A 26,402-nucleotide genomic window follows, 5' to 3' on the forward strand; every position below is an offset into this window, starting at 1 on the left:
AACCCTCAGAGTTGGGGCAATCTTAAAGGGTTGAGTTCTAGTTTGCTTTAAGCACTAGCTTTTATATATGATTTAAGCAATTCATTAAAAGATATTTCCGTACGATCATGATTACTATTTATAGTTGGGTCAATAAGGTCAGCTCAGATCACATCTGTCTACATTTCCACTTCCTTTCTTTGGCACCGTCTGAACCCTTTCATATAGTTCCCATTGCAAACACATTTAATGGGTTTTATAACAATATATTTATTTGTCATTTTCTGTTTTTATTTTTTAGTTTTTTTTTTTGGGTTTTGTGAATAATTTTAGTATGCAAAAGTTTCGTATTCCAATATATATATTATTCTGTTTTTTTTTTTAATAGTTAGATGGAGAATGTTTCTTGAATATCGGATGCATTCGGCTGTATGTAAAATATTTATCATTGGCCAGTTTGTAATGTTATGTGTATGTATTGAAAATTGAATTTAGTTTAGTAAAATGTTTATTATTTCGCTTATTATGCAAACTTCGTCTATGATTTTGAAACGCGTTTAACTAATTTCATTTAAGTTGGCTATAGGAAAATGGATTATATGCTATAGGTATTCGTTTCTCTTTAAATATATATCAAACGTTAGTTATTTGTTTTCTTTTTTGAGGAAGGATAAAAATGTTAATCACTTTTTCGTTTATAGGGACTGTCGCGCAAATTAAATTAACTACGATTCCATTCGAATGGAAACTGTATTACATATTGTGTTTATTATATTTATATGTAGCTATATTTCGATAATAAATAGTTAAACATATTGAACTAAACAGTAATCAAATAATAATAAAAAAACAAAACTAATTAATATTACAGAGGGAGAGAGAAAAAACACGTACAATTGCCACTGCTACGCATAGAGACGTTTCTAGGGCATACTTTAGCCAGCGGTTTCGAGTCCATTTTGTAGGATCTTTGCTGGTGCGGCTGCTGCTGCTGCTGCTGCAGTTGTAGCTGTTGTAATCTTATCTGCGGATGCTGAAGATTTCGTGTCCGGTTTTTGGTCCGGTATGGCTTTAGCCGCCAGTGCCAGTTTGTGTATATGTGGCGACGATGGCGACGTCACTGTTATTCTATAATAAGAAAAAGCTAATGGTTTACACGCACACACACACGCATACGCACGCACACCAAGAGAGGGAGGGCGCAGTTTTGTTTTGGTTTTGGATGGACGTTTTGGAAGGCGGGATGTGTTTTGCATAAAGATATTTACAAAAGCAATTCGGTTTATGATTTTTTGAGTTTTGTGGTTTTATGATTTTGTTTTGTTTTAATCGCATTGATGGCGGGAGGCGGCGTTGTTTGTTTGTTGTTTTTGGGTCAGTTTTGGATGTGGTTGGCATGGTTTGTAGTTTGTAGTTTGCATGTATGAAGTAATTATGTTAATTAGATAAGCCGGCAAATAGCAACAGACCTTACAAGCTAAGTAGCTAGCTAGCTAGCTAACTAACTAGTGATAGTTATTCATATGCATAAGTATTATCGAGCTAATGCGACTACGGTGCTTAGTGCTTGTGCTGCCTGCTGTTTGAGTTGACTTCGTTATCAGCGTACCTAGGGCTGTTGTCGTCCTTTTCACAGATCAGCGTGCGTGTGGTGCTTGGTGGGATAGTGGGGCCGTTTAATGACTGCTGTGAGCTCCGCTTTACATGCACGGGTCGCAGTCGGTCCTCCAAATCGCTAATCGAGCCCACCGAGCTCATACTATCCTCGCTGCAAATGTATAAACATTTAGTTTATCTTTTTATTAGGCACATCGTTAATTTATTTACCTCTCGCTTAACTCCTCCTCGCCCTCCTCCTCCATGGCCTGCTGCAGATCTGCAATGCGCTGCAGCGCCAGGCGTAAATCGTTCTTTAGCGCCATGCCCTCGGACTCCATGACTTCCATTTTCTTCTCCAAGTCCTTGCGACGCGTCAGTGACTCCTGTTCACGGCTGGACAGCGAATGATATTCTTCGCGCATGTCGCGCAAACTCTTTTGAGATTTTTTGAGCACATCTTGTGATTGCATTTCGCGCAGCTTCGACTGGGTGACTTCGTTTTGCAGCTTCTCCAACGACTCCTTATGCCGGCTCACTTGCACCTCAAGGCGTGCGCGTGTCGCCTGCTCCAGTTCCAGCCGCGACTCCAGCTCCTTAGTGCGCATTTCAAGACTGCAAAAGAATTTCAGCTTTATGTATATGTTTGAGAATTAAAAATGTTTATCATACTGACCGCTTGGACATTACAGCTATGGAAGGATCACCCAAATTCTCCACGTTGTCCAGTCTATGCTGCAACTCGGCCACCTGTTCTTTGAGATTGTTGCGCTCTGCTTCGAGTTCAGTGAGCTTGAATTCCGATTCGGAAACGTTGACTTGTTCCGCATTGAGCTGCTTGACGGTGGCGCTGTACTTCTTCATCAGCTCGCCCAGCTCCTCCTCGTTCTCTTCGATCTGCGCTTGCAGCTCAGCTCGATCGCGGTGTGCAGCATTGGCGCGCTCCTCGGCATCGTTGCGAGCCCTATGTGACTCCTCGAACATCGCTTGCACCTCGGCCAACTCAGCTTCAGCTGTCTGTCGCGCCTTCATGGCAAGCGTGCGGGCCGATTCCGCGTCTTCTAGCTGATTGCGCAGCTGTCGGATGAGCGTCTTGCCAGGTGTATCTGCCTTCTGTCGCTCTAGCTGCGTTTGCGCATCCTTTAGTAAGGCCTTGTATTTGCGCAAATCGCGACGCAATTTTTGATTGAGGGCCTCCTCGGCATCCCGATCTACACGATCGCGATCTTCCATTGACGACAGCCGTCGCTCTAGCTCGTGCTTTTCGCGCAACAGCAACGTACGCTCCTCGTGCTCCGTTTCCAACTGACATTCAAGTGCCTTGATCTTTTTGTAGCCATTGCCACGCACCTCCTCCAGCTCCTCATCGCGTTGCTGTGACTCCCGACGTGCCTCCTTTCGCATGGTCTCGAGGGTCATCTCTAGGCGCAACTTGGCCTGCTCCAGCAGCTGTATTTGTCCAGCCATTTCGTCCAGCTCTTCCTCCTGCTCCTTCGCACGACGTTCCGTTTCGTTCTTAGAGCGTCGTAGCTGAGCAAACTCTTCCTCGGTGCCGCCACCAAAGGTCATCTCCTCCAGTTCACGCTGCAACGACGCCAATTTCTCTTCCTTCAGCTCCAGATCTAGACGCGTATCCTACGAAGGAAACAACAATTCAATATTTGGATAGATACAGCAAGTGTCACGCAACATTTGCCCCATTTGCCCCATTTTAACAATTCACATACTTGAATCAGTCGCGTTGCACATGTGGCACTGATACTCATGGCTGTACTTGAACACCGAATAATATCACATAAGCGTTCGGATATGGAAATGGAAATGGTTCTTTACAAAACAAAAATAACTGAAAACGGGGCAAAGCTCTGTCCGGCCAGTTATCACGCGGCCCCAGTCGAAATTCTTCTACTTATTATGATTATTATTATTGTTGTTTTTAATTTCTTTTTTTTTTCGTGGAACTGGTCGGTTTGTAATGGATGTGCGTTCGTCTGTATGCGCGTACTCCAGTTATCGCACGCCGATGTCGACGTTCATGCAGCCACTGCCCCGGTCACAGTCATCGCCAGCTATCGTCGATCGTCGCTGAAGAAAGCCACAAAGCGCAGAGGCAGAAACGTGTGACGCAAACTCTGCCTCCAGTACAGCCCGATAAAAACATGAGAACCCAAAACAAACAAGCGAAACAACACGCGAGTCGAAGTTCAAATGCCCTCACAGAAATCTGAGTAATTGCTTCTTTAAAAGTCAAGCGAAAATGCTTCTCCTATCGATTCTCAATAGTAAAACTTTCACTTGACGGTTGTTTCCATATATCTTTATAAAACTGATCAAGAATAAATAACTTAAATGGGATCGAAAAGACGTCTTCTTTTAAAGTGTTGCACATTTAGCGGCAAATCTAGAATATTCTCTTAAGGTAGACAAACGGAACCACTCTTCAGTTCGCACTCAACTGAGCACAACTGAGGGAAAACCTTCTTAGAATGCACGAGAAAGAGCATGCGACAGGGTATAGCATGTTGCATGCATATGGTGTGGGCAGGTAGTTGAGAATTGCCATTGTATACACGCATCTTACGGGCAGACTGTCTGTCAGTCGGTCAGGCAGACGACAGAGAGTTAGTCAGCCGGTGGCGTGGGTAAACAAGCTGAACGAGTTTTCAAAGAGGCAGGTCTTCAGATACTGCACATATGTACATACTATATCTGTATCTGCCGTAAAATGTTGAATGTGCCACTGCCACAACTGGCAATGCCACTTGTTGCCAGAGCTGATTATAAAACCGATTTGTATGCTTGCCTGCTTGCGTTTTCATGCTGTCTTGCTCTCGAATACCAAATGTTTCCTACTTATTTTGTACTGCCTTCTTTAGACGATTTTCTTCAGCTGGAATCGTGCTATGCGCTACGCTACATTCTCAAATGTTTAGCAACATTTGTTGGCAACATTTATGTGAACGCAACTAGAGATGTACAAGTTTTCATTCGCACACTTTACTTATGATACATGTTGATTATCACGCACGAAGTGTTCGTAAGGAATAATCAAATAGAATTTGAAGACCAATTTATAATAACTTAATTCAATTGTCTTTCAATTGACCTCTATAAATTGTCTATATATATAATTTTATTAAAATTCTGTCTGCGCTATACCCGAAGTTATTTACATATACAACATTTACTTACCGCCAGTGCTTGTTCGAGCGTGAATTTCTCAGCTTGGAGCACATCTTTTTCGCGTCCGTAGCGCTCCTTGGCCTGCCGCTCCTGGCGCGATGCATCCTGCAGGGATTGGCACTCGGCATCGAATTTGCGCTGCTTCTTCTCCAGCAAATTGTTGCGTGCATTTTGCTCCTCGAGCAGCATGCGCAAATCATTCATCTCGTTGGTCATCTTTTGAGCCTTGCGCTTCCATTGGCCCACAACCTGACGTTGTTCCTCAACTTCTTCGTAGGCATCGGAAAGCTGAAAGTGTCATGGAAAAGTTCAGATTGTATTACCCAGAGTTTGCATATAGACAGTCCAGACCTTCTTCTCCAATTGCTTCTTGAGCCCGACCAGCTGTTCCAGATCGTGCTCATGCTGCGTCTGCAGTCGGCGTTTGGTGAACTCCAGTTCCCTGGCCACGCGTTCGTATTTTAGCTTGTAAACTCCACCGGCGCCCTCTTCGTGTTCGGCATCCTCGTCCTCGGAGATGCCATTCAAGTCAGACTTGGCGCATATTAGCTCCATTTCCAGCTTCTCGCTCATCTCCTGCAGGTTCTTAACTTTCGACTGGTTGTCTCCGAGCTCCTTTTCGAGCTTTAGGCGTTCGGCCGTCTCCGCTTCCAAGCGCTCGGTGGCAATATGCGCCGTGGAGCGCTCCTCCGCCAGATCAACAGTCAGCTCGGATAACTACGCGATGAGCAGAGGGGAGAAAAGTCAATCGTTTGGCATAACAATGTGTTAAATTCTACAAAATTCCCAAAGAAAAATTCTACAGAAATACGCATGAAAAATATTCGATTTACGTGTTTAATATTGTTTCCATTTGGAATATTTGTAAACAGTGGAAACACAAAATCTTTTTTTTTCGTCCATCGGCTTGCTAAGTTTCCGCAAATGACCTCAACCCAAAAATGGGTTAAAGGAACCCGTTGAAAGCTCTCAATGAGAACTAAAAGCTGAGTATATATTATACGTTAATGATACCAATTCCAAATGGCCAAATGCCGACACCATAATTATTATATATTATATTTTTGAAAATATTTTAGCTTCACATATTCATAGAATATAATAAATTTATATATATTTAATATAAATATACATATGCATATTTATAATGAAATTATATATGTTGTATATATAACAGGTGTTGCATATATAGCTGGGATAAGCTAAAAGACAAGTTAAAAGCAAGCACTTAAACCTCTTCAAAGTTCAAATAGTGAAATATATTGCTTTAAAATTTATTTGAATTTACTATTGACTCTTAGCTATTACTACCGCTCTTGCACCTGCTATTTTAGAAGAGATTTATAAGTACCAATAAAATATTAAATCATCATAAACAACAAATGTATCTATGGAATATTCCCTCAAGTTCTACAGCACCTAAAGAATTCGTGCTGTGTGATTCACGCATTTTTGTTGTGCTCCAAAAATAGATTGATCTGAGCATCTGAAGTGAGCCGCTAACTTTAGCAACATCTCGACGTCGGCGTCGGCGTCGACGTCGACGTCGGAGGATGCCGCTGTCAATGTCAGCCGCAGCGTTGTTGCATGGAATTGGAATATTTCAACCATATGTTTACTTTAGAATCGTTTAAATTTATATGCTTAAGACAGACAAGACCTGGGCAGATCGGAGCCATCATTCGAAATGATGTCAACTGCCCACACACACAGAAAAATCACAAATCAAATGAGCGGCAAGCTCAAGGTTAACATCAGCAACAGAAGCTACCTCATCCAACTCATTGTCATCCTCCTCACGTATGGTGCGATCGTCGTCATCGTCGCCATTGATTGCATTGGACATTACTGACGTGGCCACCGATGACTCTCTGGCCATGGAGTTGCCACGCGACGTTGGCGTGTGGGGCAGCTGTTTGGACAGCTGGAACGCCTTGGTCAGTATGTTTTGTGTGGAGCGTGTGCGTCCTACCGAGCCGCAGCGTTCCATGCTGTTGCGCTCACGCTGTCGCTCAATCAGCGAAATGGTATCGTAATCATCGTAGTACGCCGAGCTGCCACTGGGCGTGCTGCAGCGGCTGCTGTAGCCGCCCCCAGCTCCATTTATGCTGCCGTTGCTGCTGTTGTTGTTTTGGCGTCGCGTGCGCCGCCCCATAGCTGTCCATTCCTCCTGCACGTGGTCGGTACGCTTCAGAAAGTTTTGTATCTTTTCGCTGAGGTAAGCCGACGAGGTACGCGGATCCTCAAACGAGGGAGTCGGTCGGAGAGTTTGATGTACCGGTTGCCTTTGGCAGCCCAAAACAAATGACAGATTTGCATCAAACACCACCGGCGAACTCTCCAGCTGACGCATCTCATAGGGATCCAAACCACTGCCCCTCGTGTAGGTCTGGGGGAAAACGCGACGCGGCGGCGTCTCCAGCCGCGAGGTGCGCGAAACGCTGGACTGTGTGGAGCAACGCGATGATATCGAATAGGCAGGACTTGGCGAACGTGTCAGCAGACGCAATCGATCTGCAGCAGCATCGGATGCAGATGCAGTTGCCGCTGCACTCGTGCCTGTGCCTGTTGAGAGAGGCAGTTTCAGCGAGACCTCGTAGTGGCTTTCAGTGGTCTGCTGCTGGCAATTACCCAGTCCGGACGTTGAAAGCGACTGCGAGGTGCTGCTGTTGTAGTTTGTGGCACGTGGCGTGTAGTTGTTGGTGTTGTGGTGTGTGTTGCGTGTTAAGGTGTTGCTGTGCCCATTGCTCAGCACTTGGACAGGACTCTGCTCGCGCTGTTTGGGCAACAGCCGTATCTGTTTGCGTGCCTGACTGCTTGGGGGTTTGGGTGGCTTCAGTGTGCCCAGCGAGGAGCCACTGCCGCTGCCACTGCTGTTGTTGTTATTTCTCGTAATACCATTCATTGCGGCCACAACGCGTGCCATAAACGTCTCCTTCTCCTGCTCCGGATGAGACTCTAATTGATGTTTAAATACATCACTGGCTGCTGGCGGCGCTGCAATGTCAGCACTGTCAGCAAGGGCTGCATCAACAGGCGCCAGCGGGGCCATTGGTTAGGGATCAAAAAGTGGGTTTGGATGCGTGTTAATCAGGCGATAATCAGAAATGGGTTAGTGGGCTTTTTGGAGGAAGTTTTCGTTTTGGTTGTGTGCAAATTTTGTAGAGCCAATTCGTTAATTTCGTTTTGAGTTCGTTTTCATAGATCGTTTTGTGTGGTTCGGGGGTATCTTTGTGAGATTTTACGTGCTGTCAAAAACTTGAGATCGCTTGCTGGCAAATATTTAAATTTATCACAAAAGTCCCATTTATTTTGGCTTAAGCATCAAATTGCCAATATGTTTCTTCTTTTCTTTTTTTTTTTTTGGTTTCTTGCTGTTTTCCCAATGTTTTTATTTTTTTCTTGGCACCGATTTCCTATAGCACACACGCACGCAAACGTATCGGATTCGGATTCGGATTCTGATTTGCATACGAATTCGGATACGGATCTCGCGGCACGGCTCGGTGTTGGGCGCCTCCGGCGTTCGCGTCGCGACGTTTGCTCAGCAACTAACCGAATCTCTTTGGGAAACGGCGGCCACTGGCGATGCGTGACTAGAAAAGCTCACCGGGGCAGGCGCTATTTGCCAAAATATTAAGCAGCCTCAGACAGACAGAGAGATAGATGCAAAGAGAGAGAGAGTGGCACAGCTAGCGATCGTCTGCCAAAAGAATTGCAACATGAATAGCCTTAATATTGACATAATCTCGAAAATATATGTAATAAGCAGAGACAACTGTTGATTTGCTCAACGTTTATAGAAATGAATGACCAACATATGGAAAGAAGTTGCAACACGGGTACAGTAGCGCTATAAAGTATTATTAATGATCTTTCAGAGCATTTAAAAATACATACAACACACGATTCTTAAGTGCACAGATACACCAGTGTATATATATACATATATACATATTTAAAGTATATATAAAGATGCGAGTTTGTACGTAAATACGTATACCCAGTCAGTGTTCAATGGACTCACGCATTGCCCAGAAGCTATTTATATTTTTACAATAAACCAAACAAGAGGCGGAAATATCGCCAGATCGCAGTCTTAACTCATTCGTATCTATCAGCGAATGCACTCATTGCGCACTTTCTATTGGCCAAATACATTTTAGACGTTTAGAAGTTTTCAATGGCATTAAAGCGTGAAAACGTTGAGAACACCTCAACTTTGCCTGATATATTCACTATGATCACATGCTATGGAAGATATGGAGTAGTCCGAATTGTTAGATAATCTTTAGAGAAATATATATTCATTCTGAATAATATGAATAATACAACTGATAGAAGATAGGACTTAACTTCATTCACTACTTTAAACAACAACAAAAATTACTTTGTAGCTAATAAGAAAATCAGCTTTAGTTCCACTGTGCAGCCAAAGAACTTGTATGCACACATCATTCATAGAAGCAGTGGGCAAAACATGAAGCATCAGTCTGCAGAATGTTTGCAGCACTTGTCTACCCAAATCTTGGCGCCCCAGATAATTGTCATCTCACCTAACGTGGGCCGCAGCAGCCACATGTCATGTCATCTGTGGCTGCGCAATTTTAATTAAAAATTAACGTAAAGAATTGCCCTGACTGAGAGTGAGAGCGCGAGCGAAAGGTGGAAAGTGCGCTTACCTTGGCTTCCAATTTCTGATTTTCGTTCTTCACTTCGCTGCGATCGTACTCGATCTTCTCCAGCTTGGCGCGCAGCATGAGCAGCTCCTCATTGGCGATCTTCAGCTGCTCCTCGGTGCGATGCACATTGAGTAGAGGTGTTACACGAACCAGCAAACGCCACCAGGGCCAATCGCGCACGGCCAAAAAGGCTTTAACATTGCGCTGAATGCAACGCACTGCCAGCTCCTGCAAGACCAAGACTTAGTCAAGTCCTATGGAGCATCCCATGGAGATTGAACTCACCTGCACACGTCGCTGTGACATCTTTTTGCGTGCCAAATAGCCACGACACAATGATTGCAGCTGTATAATGCGATCCGATAGCAGCACATCTCGCTTTGCTTCCAGCTCATTGAGCACGCCGGACCGGAAAAGTATCTGCAAAAAGGATTAACGACGTTAAGTTATTAGTTTCTACAACTATTTATTCGTTTCACATATAATAATGTACTCATCATAAGCTTAGACCTATTTCATATCATTATATGTTCACAAAAGTGACTACCAAACTCAAAAGTATATTATATAAAATATTTGAATCTTTATTAAATTCAAGAGATGAGATATTCGAAATATATGCACATTTTACTAATTCAAATCCTACAACAGGAAATGTCCTTAAACAGGCAATAATAAATTGCGCTGAGCAATTTAATAGACAGTCAAAGTTAAGTTAAACTTCTTTCAGAATTCAAGTGGTTCCTAAGATTGATATTAACAGCTGACGAATCTGCAGAACGTGATATTAATACTAAATGCAAGAGCTTTTTATCCGATTTTGTAATGCCTCAATTCTTTAGTTGCTTTGACAGCTGCCAGTTTCTTTTTCGTTTCTGCTTTCAGCTTAGAAAATGTCACAATGATTGCAGCAGAGAATGAAACAGATTTGCGACGTTTATAACAAATGGTCTTATAAACCAACTTAAGATCTCAGTACTATCAAAATGTTGTATGAGCATTTTAATGGCAGCTGCGACTCCATGGGGGAAAACAAAGCAAAGCAAATTTAATCAAATCAAGGAAGTGAAGGTCAAGGTGGCTGACACAGCAGCAGAGTCAAAGAGCTGGACAAGAGCAGAGCACAGCAATTTGCACACCTGTGCAGTAAGATGCGAAAAATAAAAGTGAAAGAAATCAAGAGAGCTTAACCTAATATTGAACGACTAGGTAATACCCTTTATTATTTGCTTTGCTTTATGTATTCAATTATATAAAACACGCTTTTTCTTTCATGATTAAAATTTCATTGATTTTATAAAAATCGTAAAATTGAATGTAAATCATTAAAATAACATAATTATAACATAATATATCCAAATATTTATCGTTCAGCTGTCGGCCTTCTGTCTGCCTTTTACTTACATAAGCAGATAAGCAATTTGTCCCTTTTTGATCATTTTCAATGGCTTTCAATGGGTATACAAAGCCAGCACAAAATAGAAAATTGTAAATAAACAAATGCGTCAATTCCATTAGGCAGACGGACCTCATAAACAAATGCAGCTGAGACATAGTCGCGAACTTCCATTGCGACTACAAATTAGTTAGCTAAATGTCTTTGGCTTGGGCTTGGTGAATCGGACGCACCTTGGCTGGGCGTGTCAACTATGTGTCTCTGAATTTGCGACGTTTTTCGAGAAACTATTTCGAAATTTTTAATTATGCAGCGCACGTAGATCAGAAATGAAAGTAAACCAATGTGAAATTGCGACTAACCGGGAAAATGGGTGTGTGTATTTGTATGTGTTTGTGTGTGTTTGTATATGCGGGTTTTACGATCGAGATGTGGTGGGCTCAGGTGAGACGAGCTAAAAAAAAAACAAACTCAACAAAGAACCGAAACCAGGTGTTAAACTTGCATATAGAACAGAAGATAAGCGGTAAAGGTTTTTGTTTTTAAACAATATTTATTCCAGTTAATAGTTAAGAAATAGTTCTAATAGATAAAGCCAGAGCGTATTTAGATTTAAGATATGGTAGGACACCATTATTGCTGGGGACTCGCTGGCTAGTGCAGCCGCATAGTTACCTCTTTCGTATAAGTGGGATAAATCTCCACCTGCGTCTGTATGCAGCGCACCGCCCGCACCTGTGCCACCTTTGTCGTCGTCGTTGTCGTTGTGATCATATGGCTGCCGTCCGTCGGGCACTGCGATTTGGCCTCAAATTTTTGCAATAGCTGCGCAATTTTATTGGGCCTACAGCAGCTCTGCACTGGCTCTGTTTCAACATCTTCGTCATCGCCCTCGGATCCGCATAGGCTTCCAGTCGAATTGCTCGTGGAGTTGGATGCCGATGACAGAACCGTGTTGCTTATGTGGCCAGAATCATCTGAGTCGGAGTTTGAATTATGCTCAGCAGCTTTTATGGGCTTCGGCGGCTGCTGTAGCACCACTTTGACCAGCAGCTCGTGGTTTTTGTCAGAGGTTTCGCCCAGTTTGGGTGGTATTATCTTGCACGATTCTAGCTTGGGCTTGCCCACTTTCTCTTCGTTGGCGTACTGCAGCTGCTGTTTCTTTTTGTGCCGCATTAGCTGTGTGTGCTCCTTGTTAACGCCGCGACTGGGCCGCGGTTTGCCAGCCTTTAGACTCTCCACCTGACGCAGCAGGTCATGACCTTTGGCCAGGCACTTGACCAGTAGTTCATCGCTGTGCGCATTGGGCGATCGGCTGGCCACAGCTTTCAGCGTCGAGTTGGCACGCCTCGGCGGCTTAGCTACCAACTGGCGGCGCTCCAGCGTCGAGTTGGCACGCTTTGGTGGCATAACAGACACTGGCGGCGGCTGTAGCTTTACTTTGGCTGCCGTCTGGCTGGCTCTGCTGCAGTTGCGACTGTTCAATGTCAGCATGGACCTGGTGCGCTGCTGTTTCTGTCGTTGCTGCGGCGCCTGCAGAACTTTGCTATTGGACTGGTTGCCCTTCTCCAGGCAGCGCAGGCTCGAGTGCTTGGATATGGGTATGCGACTGCCGCTCAGCTGGCTAATGTCGCACAGCGAATTGTAGCGCTGATTCGAGCTGGAGTCGCTGCGGCGCAACAGCATCGAATTGGCCAACTCAGGAGTCTGATAAATTTGTCTCCTGCTCGAGGCCATGCTCAGCGTGCTGTGCGATTTCGACAGCAGCTGCCGATCGCAGAACTGAGCGGGCGGCGGTGGCAGCAGCACTGGCACTGGCACTGGCTGCGTTTGTTCCAACTGCACCTCTAACTCCTCCACCGGTGGATACTCCTGCAATATTTGATCGAAGCTCTGCAGTACTTCATGTAGTTTGCTCTCATCGTGCGCGACTTTCTCAAGCTCCGCGAAGATCTCATCCTCCAGCGATTGCTGTGTGAGATTCAGGCTCAAGCTCATGTGGCTCTCCTCATCACTATCCACATAGCTGCAAACGCTGCTGCTGCTCAGCGTCATCAACGGGTTACTGGCTGGCGTCTCGGCAGGAGTCACTACTGCCTTCGGTGTATACTTGCCGCCCACACAGCCGCCGCTGTCCACCAGACTGAGGGCGCTCATCGAGCGAGTATGCTTGCTGCCCTTGTAGTAGAGCTTGCCGCTCAGCTTAGGCGTTAGATTATCCTCGATTTTGTGGCGAATGTTGGAGAAGAACTTCTTACCAGCCCCCAGGCCATGCGCCTGCTTTTGAGGCGTGGCAGCTGACACAGGTGGAGTGCTGCGTGCCTGGGACAGCTTTGATTTGACCGTGTGTTTATACATGACAGCAGTGATTTATTATAAGTTATTTATGATTATGACAATGGTGATATTGATGATGATAGCGATGATGATGTAAAGACTGGCAACAAGTAAAAGTGCATATAGCTCTTGTTGTTGCGAAATTTCCTTTCGATCGACGGTGGGCGCTTCGGCCACTTGACCACCAGCACAGCCAACACTTTCACAGCTGCTGGGCGCTTGGCGCGTAATTCGTGTGTTGTTTTCTCTTTGAGCTCAACGGCGCAACTGAATTTCTTGCCGCGCCAGACGAAGCCAAACAGCCAGCCAGCAACAGCAGCAGCAGCAAAACAGTCAACAGCCAAGTGCGCTGTGCATTCGAAAGTGGCTTATCAACAAACAGAGCTGTGGACATGGTCGCGGCTTACCGTAATTGGCGGCGGTCATGGTTAGCCATACACAGCGAAAGGGGGCACGACGGCATAGCCAAGGGGCAAGCCCAGCTCTATGCAACGTGTTGCAGCTGCAGGTTCGATGCTAATTACCAGCACCAACAAAACACTTTTCATTCAGTACTCAAATGCTCGATTTATAGTTGGCTCGCCTCATTAGCGACATTACAGCAATCACACACTCACACACTCGCACACACACACATCTTGATCGTAATCATCATCATCAGCTTAAACATCATTAGCATTATGTATACATACATAAAGAAAAGTGAAAAATAACACAAATGATTGGCAGCCGTCGCTCTTCTCATTTATGTTGTGATTTGAACTTTTCATTGTCAGCAATTGGACTTCAGAGAGCATTAAAGCCAGCGTAAAGCATGTTAATATGCAACACTCTGAACCAGCTTATGACAATGACAAATATTGATATATGTGCTTCTGCTATAGAATCTGCTGTGCCTCTAGTTTAGTTGAAAAGGTTATTGCACTGCCCTAGGGCAAAAGCATGCACAACCTCAGACAACGCACTCAACAAACAACCAAGAATGTCGTTTTTTTGTTTGGCTAAAGAAAGAGTTCTGGGCGTGTATTATATAATTGAAGTATACCTATCTGGACAGCTCTTAAATATGCACTCCGAATCACAGCTAACCACTGGGCAGCACTTTTTGATGCCCAACATCATTTGAGTACTAAATTCATTTACTTGCCCAAATTTGTTCTTTTCTATTGTTACTATAATCTATAATCCTCTTAACTTTCGATCGCCGATCTATGTCGATTGCCTGTTATCATAGTGATAAAGTATACTTGCATCTCAAAGTATCTGAGTATTAGCGACTTCGAGTCGATGATTTATAGAACCTGCTGTGTCTTCCTTATTGCAGGCCGCTGTCAATGCCCGAAAGCTCTAGTAAATTATTAATTATTCAAATTAAAATCGCTCGTTACGGTCAGTTATCAGATTACGAACAACTCGTAGAACAGAAGGAAGAGTTTGGCGCTTGGTTACTAAAAGAAACACGACTCGTAACTAATTAACTGCATTACAGCTGGCTGCAGCAGCTCTTACGAATATTGCATGTAGGCAGCTTCCTGTTTATTGTTATTTCATAATTCGAACCGAAAACGAGTTTACATAGAGTTAGCCTAAAGGGTCAATTGGCTGGCTTTAGATTAATGCGTTAATTAATTAAGGCCACGCCCCCTTTGGGCAGACGCCGCTTGCATGTCAAATCGCTAATGAAGTTTTCGTGTATTTTTCGACTCAGCCAATTTCAAAACTTTTTTCACTGGATTTCCAAACGATTGACAGAACCCGCTTCAATATATTACGCAAGTTATAAGCAGCTCAGACTGCGGCGACTGCGATTCATTTCTAATGAAAGCGAACGCTGGGAAATTTCACTTTAAATGTTTGCATGGAAAAAATGTTAATGTGCATTGGACAAATGTGGTTGTTGCTGTCGTTGTCGTTGCTGTTGCTGTTGCTGGTGTTGTCTGCAGGTTGCAGCGGGTCGCAGCTCGACAAACGCAACGTCATTTTTTGGTGAAAGTCAACGACGCATGCGTCGCTCTGCGGTTGGATTGGGTTGGGCTCAGTTTCGGACTTGGATTTGGAATTGAATTTTTTTGTGGATTCGGTTTGGTACGTACACTGCGTGCGCTGCGTCTGATCAGCCACAGACTGCTGCCTATTCCATAGATTAGCAATAAGAGACGCCAAATATCGTGTCCCGCATGCCGCTGCCCGCAAAGCTGCACGATGATGTTTGGCCAATAATCACTGTGGATATTGCCGTGGCTGTCTCCCAACCAGCTGTTTAATCCGCCACTCTCGTTGCCAGTCAATAGACACACATCGGATTTGTCCAGCCGCATTTCGTTTTCGTTGATGTGTCGATAAAATAATTTGTCAGCTTAGCTGCGACGTTCTCCATTTGTAAAAACCAACTGAGCAAGCAGACAGAATCAGACCAAGATGCTGTGCCCGGAGCTCGGAAAGCTCATTACAAGCGCAACAACAAAACACAACGAGAGCTCGGAATTCTATATCACAATGGAAGCGAGAGCTTCCACAGATGAACTTGACCGTGAAAGTTGTCAGCGTCATCGCAGCAGAGCTGAGAATCCGAAGAAAAAAAATGTGGACTTGCAACATGTGACGTCAAAAGTTTTTGTGGGCAAATACGGGCATTCAGCAGGGATTCACAGTTGCATGAGAACAGGAAATCAAAAACCAGCCAACCAGTCAACTAACTAGCCCTAGTAAGTAATACCTTTACGAAGCATTGCGAGCCATACCCAAGTCCAGCTGTATAGAAACACTTTACGAAAAATTTCAAAACGTGGCGAAGTGGCCAAATCGAATGATACGAAGAAATAAATATCGTAATTGCTGAAAATTAGATCTACACAAACAATTGAAAGTAAAAATTGATAGAAAGTGAAAATGATAATTATATAGGGGAAGTGAAAATGTACACATAAAATAAATGTGCTAATTAGTGAAGAATTCAATTTTTTTAAATTTATTTCTTAATTGCAGACTAATTTAAGTTTATTAAACGTTTGTCTTAAAGGAATTCTTCATACCGATGTAAGAATGAGATATCACTTGGTAAAAAAAACAAATTGTTAAAAACAATTAATATTAATCTTAACCATCATTTATATATAAAATAAAAGTAATTATTCTTCCTCTTTCCCACCAATTTAAATACAAAATACTAAGAACTTGATTTACTCTTTCCACTTTTCAAGACATTTGCATTTCTAACTTGATTTTAAATTATAGCTGTTGATTAATAGCACAACTGGTCTTTCAAGTCAATCACATTTTGACTAATTTGACATTTTGGGAGTACAGCTAAAAAGTATGCCTAATCTTAACTAAAAGTAAACAGACCTTAATACATGGAATGTGCTGTGCTTACATTTTTAAATTGATTTAAATCAATGCTTGTCGGCCAAATTACACATACTTATGCTGCACAGGTAATAACTTACAGGGAAAGGCTGCTTAAAGATCTGTTAAAAGAATCATTAACTTTATGAGAACACACACATACACGTTTACAGATAAAAAATTTAAGTGTCGATTTAACTGTGTATCGGATAAGAAATGTTTCGCTGGCTTTTAATGCAATTACAAAAATATGCAGATTATTTTTATAACATAAACACAACAATTCGAACATAAACAAAATAAATATAGTATGCAAAAATTAAATAACTGAAGAGTGCTTATTTCTTTGTGGACTAAGATATAAAAATATTTTCACAAGACACTAAAAACTTTTGTTATTAATAAAAGCTTTCGTGACACAATAACAATACTGTGTATAAAAGTATGTCACATTTAGCTGATTGACAAGTAGATACCCTGTACGACTGTCGTGACACACCGCACACTTGGGCTGGTTGAATACACATGTTAAGAGCACAAGGTCTTTTTGATTTTAATAGATAAAGCATCGACGTAAAGTTTATTTTAGTTTTATGTGTAGTTCGTAAGCACAACATAAGTCGAATTTCGAATACTTTCAGTGTAACTTTAACACTTTATTCATATGCGTTTATTACAACAATATGATCAATACTGTTTGAGTCTCATCTCGTATAATGAACTCACATCAGTTGATTTCATACGTAAATCCTGTCAATAAACTGTGTAACATGTGTAGAGCGAGTTGAACGATCTGTTAAATGTGCTCGTTACGAAAAGTGACAACAGCAATAACAAAGAGGAAGAGATTCAAATGCTGGAGTCAAACGTTCAAGTGTCGTAAGCCAAAACATAAAACCATCTCGCACTCTTATGCTACGACACGAAAGACCTGCTAAATGGTTTAGAAAACAGACATTTTAAAATTGTTGCTGAACCCGAACCCCGAATGCGACTATAAGTACATGTGTTCAAGTTGTTATAAATAATAACGAAGAGTCGTTTATAGTAAACGTCAATTCTACAAGATCACACACAATAAATATCAGTTGAGAAAGGCAGCCCAGTGGCAAAAGTTAGTAGTTTGCTGTAGCAAAGATCAACGACTCAGCTCATGAATTTTGTTTGTGTGCATAATTACTTAGTTAGGCCAGTTAACAAAGATTCTGCGTTTGAATCGGACCATGAGAAATGGCACAGAAAAAATCGATGACTTCGTCCAATTTTGAATGTATTACAGAAAGTATACACCCAATACCGACTGACAACAGCTTGAAAAGTAGGTTAAATTTGAACTAGGTATTAATGCGTCTCTTAATAAATACTTTGATCAAATATCTAGAATATATCAACTAAATAAATATAAATATATAACTAAATAAATCTGTGATTAAATAAATTGATCGATTAGTTATGTCTTATGCAAATTCGAATTGCTTAACACTTCTGCGTCGAAAGTAACGCGATAATTGGCTAATTAAAATTAGTCAATTCACAAAAGAAAATTTCAAATTTTTAACTGTAAATTGAAGAAGAAAAAACCTGAACGCAAGCTTATTTCAAATTCAAATATATATACTTTGTGTTAATATACATAATTATGCCACGCATTAATGAATACGTTGGCGAGGCTAATGAACTAACATTTCCCCTCGACTCTAGACAGTGAAAGCCTATCGACCCATTGTGCAATGCGAGTTGCTAAATTTAAGATTTGAACGCCAATAAGAAGTGGCCAATCAGAATGAGCAGTCATCTGAAGTTAGTCGAGCTAGACAACGGAAGTGGCTGGCAAGTTAATTGAGCACCAGAACCCACTGCATATAGACGAGTACTTAAGTATTTACTTGCACTTAGTTGCATCTGCAATTGTTGCTACTGCTGCTGCAGCAGCAACTTCTCAAAATTCAACGAGTTTGCAACTTAAATGGGCGCTTGTCATGACAGTGACCGGGCTGAGGTTGAAATTCTTAACCGACTGGCCGGCCGGCTCCCTGTTCAGCTTATACGATCGGCGCCCACCGATCCTCGGCTCACTCTGTGCTTAGCTTTATGCTACAATGTATTTAACTCGGCGTCCGTTTAGAATTTCGCTCAGAACTTGTAACGTGTCGGAGGTGTTGGCGTCGCTCAAAAATATACGGTGTGAGATTTTTAGTGAGCCGAGTCAAATTTTCGTGTCCATTAATTAATTGTCGCGCTCGCCTTAAGCTTGAATCGGTATTTTAATTAAATTAAATTTAATTTAATTTTATTAAATTTCATATTTATTATACGCAATGCAGTTGTTGTATAGCATTCCATTAGTGTTGTTGCTGCTGCTGCCAGTGGGAAGTGAGTCGGCCAGTGATTTTGCAATTTTAATGACAATTGTTTTTAAGATCTTATCCGTAATCTGTGGTATTTCTTTTAGAGGTTGCCGCTGGCCAACGTCTGTTTGCTTATGAGCGCGGCAAGTGCGAAATTGCAATAAGCGACGTCTTGGAGGGCTTGGTTAAAACGAGCTTAAGACGTTTGACAAACCCGTCAGAACGCGTTAGCCAGGCCAACCTTTTACAGTACGATCTCTATACGCCGCGCAATCCACAAGAGCGTCAAATTCTGCGTTCAGGGAATGTACAGCTGCTAAGGAAATCAAACTTCAATGGCAAATGGCCAGTCAGGTAGAGTAAAGTGTGAATTTCGCGTATCCAATATAATATTTGGACTTTGCAAATGAACACAGAGTCGCCATACACGGCTGGACGGGCAAGAGCACCACCTGTTACAATGCTGCCATTAAGGATGCGTATTTGTCGCGCGGCAACTACAATGTGATCATCATGGACTGGAGCTACCAGGCTATGGACATTAACTACTCTCGCGTGTCCAAGCAGTTGCGTTCGATTGCTGCCAGTGTTGCGAAATTTCTGCACTTTCTCCATAGCAGTGCGGGCGTGCCCTATGAACAGATCTATTTGGTGGGCCATAGTGCAGGCAGCCACATAGCCGGGCTAACGGGCAAGCATCTGAGCCCGGCGCGTCTGGGCGCCATCTTTGCGCTGGATCCAGCGGGTCTTTCACAACTCGGCCTGGGACCCACTGAGCGCCTGGCACCCACGGATGCCATTTATGTAGAGTCTATACACACGGATCTGGAGCTGCTCGGCAATCCGCAGGGCACTGAGCTCAGCCAAGCAGCAATCTTTCCCAACTGGGGCCTTGGCCAACCGCACTGCCCAAACGCAACTGCCACAGAATTTGACATTAGCTGCGACCATTTTGCTTCCCTCTTCTATTTTGTAGAGTCTGTGCGCCGGCCTAAGCTCTTTGGAGCGGTACGCTGCAACTCACTGAAGAGCGTACGAAAGTTCACTTGCGGCTGCAACAACAGCGCCAAATACACCAAGTTCAGTGCGGTTGCATGTCCCGCCGATTCATACATGGGTGGCGAGCCAGCTCAGCCCAAAAAGGGAGTCTTTTACGTCAGCACACTACGGCAGCCGCCTTATGGCACCGCCGATGGCCTAGTTCACATGCAACCACCTAAAATGTCAACTATTAGGGAAACGCGACGAATATTTGCTTAAATGCAGACAGGAGCAACAGAGGCGAATAACCAAAAAGTGATCCTTAGGCTATAAATCTATCCTATAAGATTTCGGGACTCAAACGAGATATGCATAAATATTAAATTAATATATAAGAGACTCAGACTGCACTCTCCAAATAAACCTGTTTCGGATACCAAAAATATTGCAATTTACCGCAATTACAATAACAAGTCGAAAAAAAAATAATGACATATGTAATGAAATCCATTTTTAGTCGGCACATTTAGTGCGGTTCATACTGATTGAAAGCAGAATTCTGTTTTTTTTTTAAACCGACTAAAATACAAATGGCAAGTTACTTATCACATAAATAAAAGCTAATTTATTTACCCCTATTGAACTTGATCTTCAGAAGTTTGTGTTAATGCAAATTAAACTAGATAGTTTTAACGATTGTTTTTATGGAAACTAAATGAAATAGAAGTTTATTGCTGATGCGTTGTGCGAGCTGTTTTAGGATTTATGGATCACCACGAATAGCCGAATCGATCAAATCATGGCACAATTCAACATCAGAATTTATAGATTTTTAAAGATAAAATTAAACTAACAAATTTGAACAAAAGATTTCATTAGCAACAAAAATATCTAATGTTTTTAAACCTTAAATTTAAGTAATACCTTGTCTTATTATTCGTATAACTATATTAATACATTTATCTAAATAAACGCTAATTGATTTTCCCTTTTTTAAAGCAAAAACTAATTCCTAAATGGTGCTAATGATTTTTAAGCATCTCTTAATGATAGAGAAATTGTTCAATAAACAATATTTTCCGTTAGCATCATTAAAAAATAATAGTTGTAAACATCACAGCTTGTTTATAAAATTCAAGTTTCTGCTAGTCGAGCCCCTCTCATTTGCAATAATTTATATACAATTGACTCAGCAAAATAGACAATATGTATTGAACTCACTTGACTTGGTCCTATGCGATAACTGGCTACGTCCAGTTCGTTGACAGCGAGTATTTGTTCCACGGTAATATCTTTATTGCTAGCCAAGTCGCCGGCTAGTAATCCGAAGCGACGCACAAACTCTAGTAATGGCACAGATTCGGGGAAGCCCAGACGATGCAGACGAGCCGCCTCTAAAACTTGTGAGCCACGTAGCTGAAAGCAGACATAAATATACATGAGTACCTGCTGCGAGAGTTTGTTATATATCGTTAATCCACCTGACTCCTTAACAGTGGCACATTGACCAGCTCCTCCTCGGTAGCCGGCTGAACTAACGCCGTGCTGGGCGACCCATTCGCCGTAAATTTGGCATGCTTTCCCGCATTGTGTTGTAGCAAATAGCAGTGCACAAAGTGAGTGCCCGTGCGACGCAACGTGTCAATTATGCCATCCACGGTGAACTTCACCTGCAGCATAATTGAGTTACGTTTAACGCCTGCCGTAGTGAAGGAACGCCGTATGCTGGAAACGCGACGCAACGACTGTGTACCCTCCAGGCCTGCGAACGAGCCGCAAAACACCATGGCACCAGAGCCGCGTGTCAGTGAGCCAATATAAAGACGATTTATCTCTTCACGACTGCTGTCCTGCAGCAGCGACACGGCGTTCCTTATGCCAGGATGCTCGCGACTGTTTCGCACCCAGCCATCGACGGCATAGAGCACCGGATTGGTGCCCTGCAGATGATGCAGCACAAACTGACGCTGTCCGGCACATTTGCGTAACAAAGTGTGATGTTCACGATCACCGTAATGCGAGAACAAACGCTCTAGGAATGTGTCGTCGTTCGAGTTCGGATAGATGGCCTCCTCATCCAATAGCCTGCAATTTAAGCACTTAAATAGATTATTGTTATCGCAAATATTACTAAAAATACCCACCAGAGCAAACCGCGACGATCATGCTCGCGCAAATCGCGCTGTGAAGATCGCACCACATGATTCTGCGGAGCCTTGTCAATCAGTGATATCAGCGGACCCGGATGACAATCGGAGGCATGATCCATTTCGATCTCCACCAGTTCCTGGGCATAGCGATCCCGTGGCGCTACCAGTGTTGTGTGATGAAAAAGCATTTGGAGTCGCTCCTGCAGATAGTTGTGACGCAAATCTGCCAGAGTGGCACCCAGTTGTTGACCACAACTGGCTGGATTTTGGAAGCCTGGTGTATCGATCAACATTATTGAAGCAATAGTATGGGCTGAAGTGCAGATCTGTCGATTTATCAGAGCCACCACAGCGGCCAGAGCTTCTGAGTAGAGGCCAATGACGAGCGCTTCGAGACATTCCCAGGCCCACTCCTGGCCCCCATCCGAGGTGGGCGACTTAGAAGGACTCAAGCTTGCGCCCATATTGGGTTGGGTAAGACCAAAAGCGGCTGCCGATAAATCCTCCAGATTGACGCCTAATAGGCTAGCGGCCTTGCGTGCTGCTGTCGGATTGGCAAACTGCGTTCGAGCCGTTGCTCCAGTGCCCATTCGAGTAATGCCCGCAATGCCCAGATGATAAATAGCAGCCAGTATACTCCAGATTCCCCGCACAGCCTTGGCATCGATGTTTAGAGTCTCGAAAGCCTGCACTGTACGCAAAAAGTCATTGGCTGCCCGATGACGATCTTCCAATCGTTGCGAAAGCGATATGAACGGATGGCTGTCTTCCGACGAGATGTTCTCTAAATGCAATTCTTTCTGCAGCAGACCTGCAGCTCCAGCCAACAGCCGCGTCATAATGTGAAAGCTGTGCTCTTGCGATAGTCGCCGTCCCGCACGTTGTCGTTCCGGTAGCAGCACCTGCAACCAACCAATAGGCGTGAGTGGGACAATTAAAATTATACGTGACCTTAGTTCAGTTTACCTGTAAAGATGCTGATGCTATTTGACCAGTCTGATCGAAATCCAAGCTGAGCAGCTGCGTCATACGCGTCGCATTCGAGTTCAGACATGTTCTCGTATTACCAAAGGCTTCCAAAATTGTGCACAATGCACTCACTTTTTCCGCATTAATAAAATTATTGTACGCACCTACACAACAAATTAATAACAGTATTTATTAAGACTTCGAATTGACAGATGTGAACTTTGTGCTTAATCTATATTGATAATAATTGATATTTAAGTAATATTAAAAATTTCTTTTAAGTGACATCTTAACTTTTACCAAGAGAAAAAATACAAGTTACAGGGCTATCGTCGGGAGTGACCGACTAGAAGATACACTAAAGCTGATATTTCATCATTCTACGCTTTTTCTATTCAACACATACATACACACTCACGTGAGCAGTCGCTCCGCTCTCTGAGCACTTTGCGCAACGGCTGGGCTTCGACTGGGTTTATTAGTTTTGCTATAGGAAATTAATTGTTTAATAACCTTTTTTCCAGATGCACTTTCTTAATAAACATTTCAAAGCGCAATAATGAAGTCTAGATGTGTGTATTGGCCAAAGTAAACGCATCTACTATTTGAAATACTTTCTTATACATTTATGATGAAGCGGACCGATGGCTTTGCCTTCTACCTTCTTCATTTTCACCAGTTCATAATACATTCGATCGGTTCTTAAACCTTTTAAAGGTTAAAAAATAATATAAAGGAAGGGAAGCAAGCAAGAGTAAAGTAAAGATTCTGAAACATATTTTGGAAAACTTTTAATATGAATTTCCATGCTTTTAGTTGTTTTTAAGTTATTTTGACATTTTATACTTGAATATCATCTTACGTCTTTTTAATTGCATATTATACAGCCTCTTTTATTATATTAAGTATATTACATACATTTATGTTGAAGTTTAGCGCTATTTAAACCAGGTGCAATGCGTATATATAAATATAGCGTAGTTTAAGCTTCATTAAAATCAAATATGAACACAATACAATTTTTTGACATATCTCATAACCTACTGAATTAAGCTGTTTAACTGAAACTATATAATTTGATCTAGAATAGATATAAAAGTTTGAACACTAAGAATGCCAAGATTTATTATACTTTTTGCCGAGAATCAGATAAATGGATTACAAATGTAGCTGTCTTTCAACTCAAGATCAATTTGATAAGAGTTGCGTTTAGGATTTGTCGTATATGGTATAACCTACGTCATGAAAAACGCAAATTATACCATTTTGCAATGATAGAACAATGAGAAATGGTTTGACAAATTGCAGCTGCGCTTTATACAAAATGCAAATGCGCTAATCGAACGGCAGATTGGATTTTTGGTGTGGCCCAAACGGGGCCAGCCAACAGCGACAATAACTACAACAACTACAAACACCAACACACCAGCGACAGATACAACTACAACAATAACAACAACAGTGTCTAGACATACCAGCAGCCAACGCCAAGTAGTTGAGCGCATGCTTAAAGCTTGTGGTCTTGCCAGAACCAGAACGACCCATGAATATTAGACTTTGATCGCGTCGCGTTTCAACCAAACTCCTGTAGGCGGTCTGGGCTAGCGAGTAGACGTGGGGCGGCATGTCCTCCGTTTTGCAACCGCGAAACATGGATACAACCTACAAGCAAGCAAACAGACAAGAAAGACACCAAGATAATAAATAAGCCGAACAAATCAAATCAAACCAGTACAGCCCGAAAACCAGACCAGTCTCACCTTCTCAGAGTAGAGCGACAGCGGTGCCATTGGATTGACCACGAGCAGCGTGGGCCCCGCCTTAGTGTGTATCAGATTGCTGGCATATCGCTGTCGGAGGCAGTGCAGCACGGACGCCTCGTTCAGATACTTCAGCTCGCAGATGTCCTCAGCCAAATCCAATGCGGGGATGTTCTGCTTTTCGATGTCATCCTCATCCACGGTCAACTGTTCGCCATTATGCAGCAATCGCACGTTCAACTTGTGCTCCTCATACGCCGTTTCGCTGGGCGGCAGACGGATCGCTGCAGTAAAGCCACCGCGATGCACCAGCCACACACGTTCCGGCTGTGCGGCTTCATCGACTATGTCCACATCGCTATCGTTTATGCCAATAATGCCACCCGTACCATTCTCGTGCCGACTCTGCAAAATATAAGCATATATTTACTGAATATCAAAGAATATCGGGGTCAACAATTTGGTGGGGCGCAACTTCAAGTGATATTTTATGTACTATTTCTGTCTATTTTTGGGCACACGCATTTTCACGCATTTATTCCATTTATTATGGTACTTCAGCTCCGTTGGATTCAGTTCACCTAAGCGCAACGTCAGCTTTTCGTTTTTCCGTTTTATTTTGGTGCATTTCTAAATTTGATGTTTCTAAATCCTAATTAGTTGCCCAGACTAACAGCCCATAGAGCGAGGCCCAGACCCAGTGCCCGCCCCTTTTCCCATTTCCCCTCCATCCGAATCCCATTCCCATGCAAATGCTAGTGGGCTAGACATGCTCTATGTGACTGTTGATGTTGCTGCTGCTGCTGCTGCTGCTGATGTTACTTCGCCATAGCCGTGGATGCGCGGCTGAGTTATGCAACTCGCCAACGTCGCCAGCAGCGTTTCGTTGGCGGTGCCAACACGTTCAGTTCACATTTGGAGCTATAAATGGCATTTACTCGTTGCTGCCGACGCAGTTTACTTTTTGTACGCTGCTATCTATGCATCTGCCGCATCTCCTCAGCACACACCACCCGCTCCCCTCTCTATCTATACAACTTTGCATTAGCTTGCAGTTGTTGCAATCGTACTTTGTGGCGTAATTATGAAAATATTGTGCTAGGTTCAATAGCCCGGAATTGGAGTCATTTTCAGTTATGCACTGTTAATAGATCGAGAATTAGCTCATACCGATTTCAATATTTTTAAAGCAGGAAATAAATTTTAGGATTCATTAATGTCAATTAGAAATGTTTCGATGCCTGACTGGTGCAAATGATGAATATAGACCAGTATGTATAACTATAACTAAGCCAAAATTATAAAAAAAAAATAAGTTTGGAAGTAAACTGGATGAGATTAAAAATAAACTCTAGCGAAAATTACCTTGAACTCACTGATCAGTCAGATATTCAATAATGCTCTTTAAAAACTATATATGGGGTGTACTTAAATCTCACAAAAAAACCTAAATAATAAATAAATCAACTTCAAATGTAATTGCAAATTTCAAAAATCACTATCGGATCAAATCTTGAGTATGAACAAACGATTTTTCAAAAACTTCATCTAATAATAATTTTATGTTTAGCCAATCTCAAACAGCACCCACATTTGTATACACATCTACTTATATATATATATATATATATATATATATATATAGTATTATAAACAAATGGGCTGACAAGCGTCTG

General features: G+C 42.6%; 2 protein-coding genes across 7 annotated transcripts in view; one reads left to right on the plus strand and one right to left on the minus strand.

Annotated features, from left to right (window-relative positions):
- Positions 1-802: 802 nt before the first annotated feature.
- LOC111604637 (unconventional myosin-XVIIIa) overlaps positions 803-26,402 on the minus strand; it is a 33,976-nt gene continuing 8,376 nt past the window's right edge. For 2 of the 6 annotated variants that reach the window (XM_030222899.1, XM_030222900.1), the window contains 14 exons: positions 24,727-25,131; positions 24,442-24,628; positions 22,964-23,130; positions 21,992-22,899; positions 21,329-21,932; positions 21,069-21,263; positions 9,726-9,860; positions 9,441-9,668; positions 5,110-5,475; positions 4,768-5,046; positions 2,252-3,210; positions 1,807-2,190; positions 1,589-1,747; positions 803-1,107 (listed from right to left, as the gene is read on the minus strand). In XM_030222899.1, the coding sequence (XP_030078759.1) occupies positions 915-1,107; positions 1,589-1,747; positions 1,807-2,190; positions 2,252-3,210; positions 4,768-5,046; positions 5,110-5,475; positions 9,441-9,668; positions 9,726-9,860; positions 21,069-21,263; positions 21,329-21,932; positions 21,992-22,899; positions 22,964-23,130; positions 24,442-24,628; positions 24,727-25,131 (5,169 nt within the window). In that variant the 3' untranslated portion in view covers positions 803-914. Of the gene's footprint in view, positions 1,748-1,806; positions 2,191-2,251; positions 3,211-4,767; positions 5,047-5,109; positions 5,476-9,440; positions 9,669-9,725; positions 9,861-21,068; positions 21,264-21,328; positions 21,933-21,991; positions 22,900-22,963; positions 23,131-23,384; positions 23,454-24,441; positions 24,629-24,726; positions 25,132-26,402 lie in introns of all 6 variants that reach the window. The other 4 variants (XM_030222898.1, XR_003944138.1, XM_023322780.2 and 1 more) reach the window with 4 other exon arrangements.
- On the plus strand, positions 18,837-20,196 carry LOC111604630 (lipase member H). The gene is made up of 3 exons (XM_023322761.2): positions 18,837-18,911; positions 18,994-19,220; positions 19,283-20,196. The coding sequence occupies exons 1-3, from the start codon at positions 18,837-18,839 to the stop codon at positions 20,124-20,126; spliced, it is 1,146 nt and encodes a 381-aa protein (XP_023178529.2). The 3' UTR covers positions 20,127-20,196.

The sequence above is a fragment of the Drosophila hydei genome, unplaced genomic scaffold (assembly GCF_003285905.1).
Source record: "Drosophila hydei strain 15085-1641.00,03,60 unplaced genomic scaffold, DhydRS2 tig00000063-arrow-pilon, whole genome shotgun sequence".
NCBI lineage: Eukaryota > Metazoa > Arthropoda > Insecta > Diptera > Drosophilidae > Drosophila > Drosophila hydei.

Coding starts and splice junctions, on each gene's coding strand:
- LOC111604630 (XM_023322761.2), top strand. CDS start 18,837: ATGCAGTTGTTGTATAGCATTCCATTAGTGTTGTTGCTGCTGCTGCCA. Junction 18,912..18,993: donor GTGAGTCGGCCAGTGATTTT/GCAATTTTAATG, acceptor GGCCAACGTCTG/TTTGCTTATGAGCGCGGCAA. Junction 19,221..19,282: donor AATGGCAAATGGCCAGTCAG/GTAGAGTAAAGT, acceptor AAATGAACACAG/AGTCGCCATACACGGCTGGA.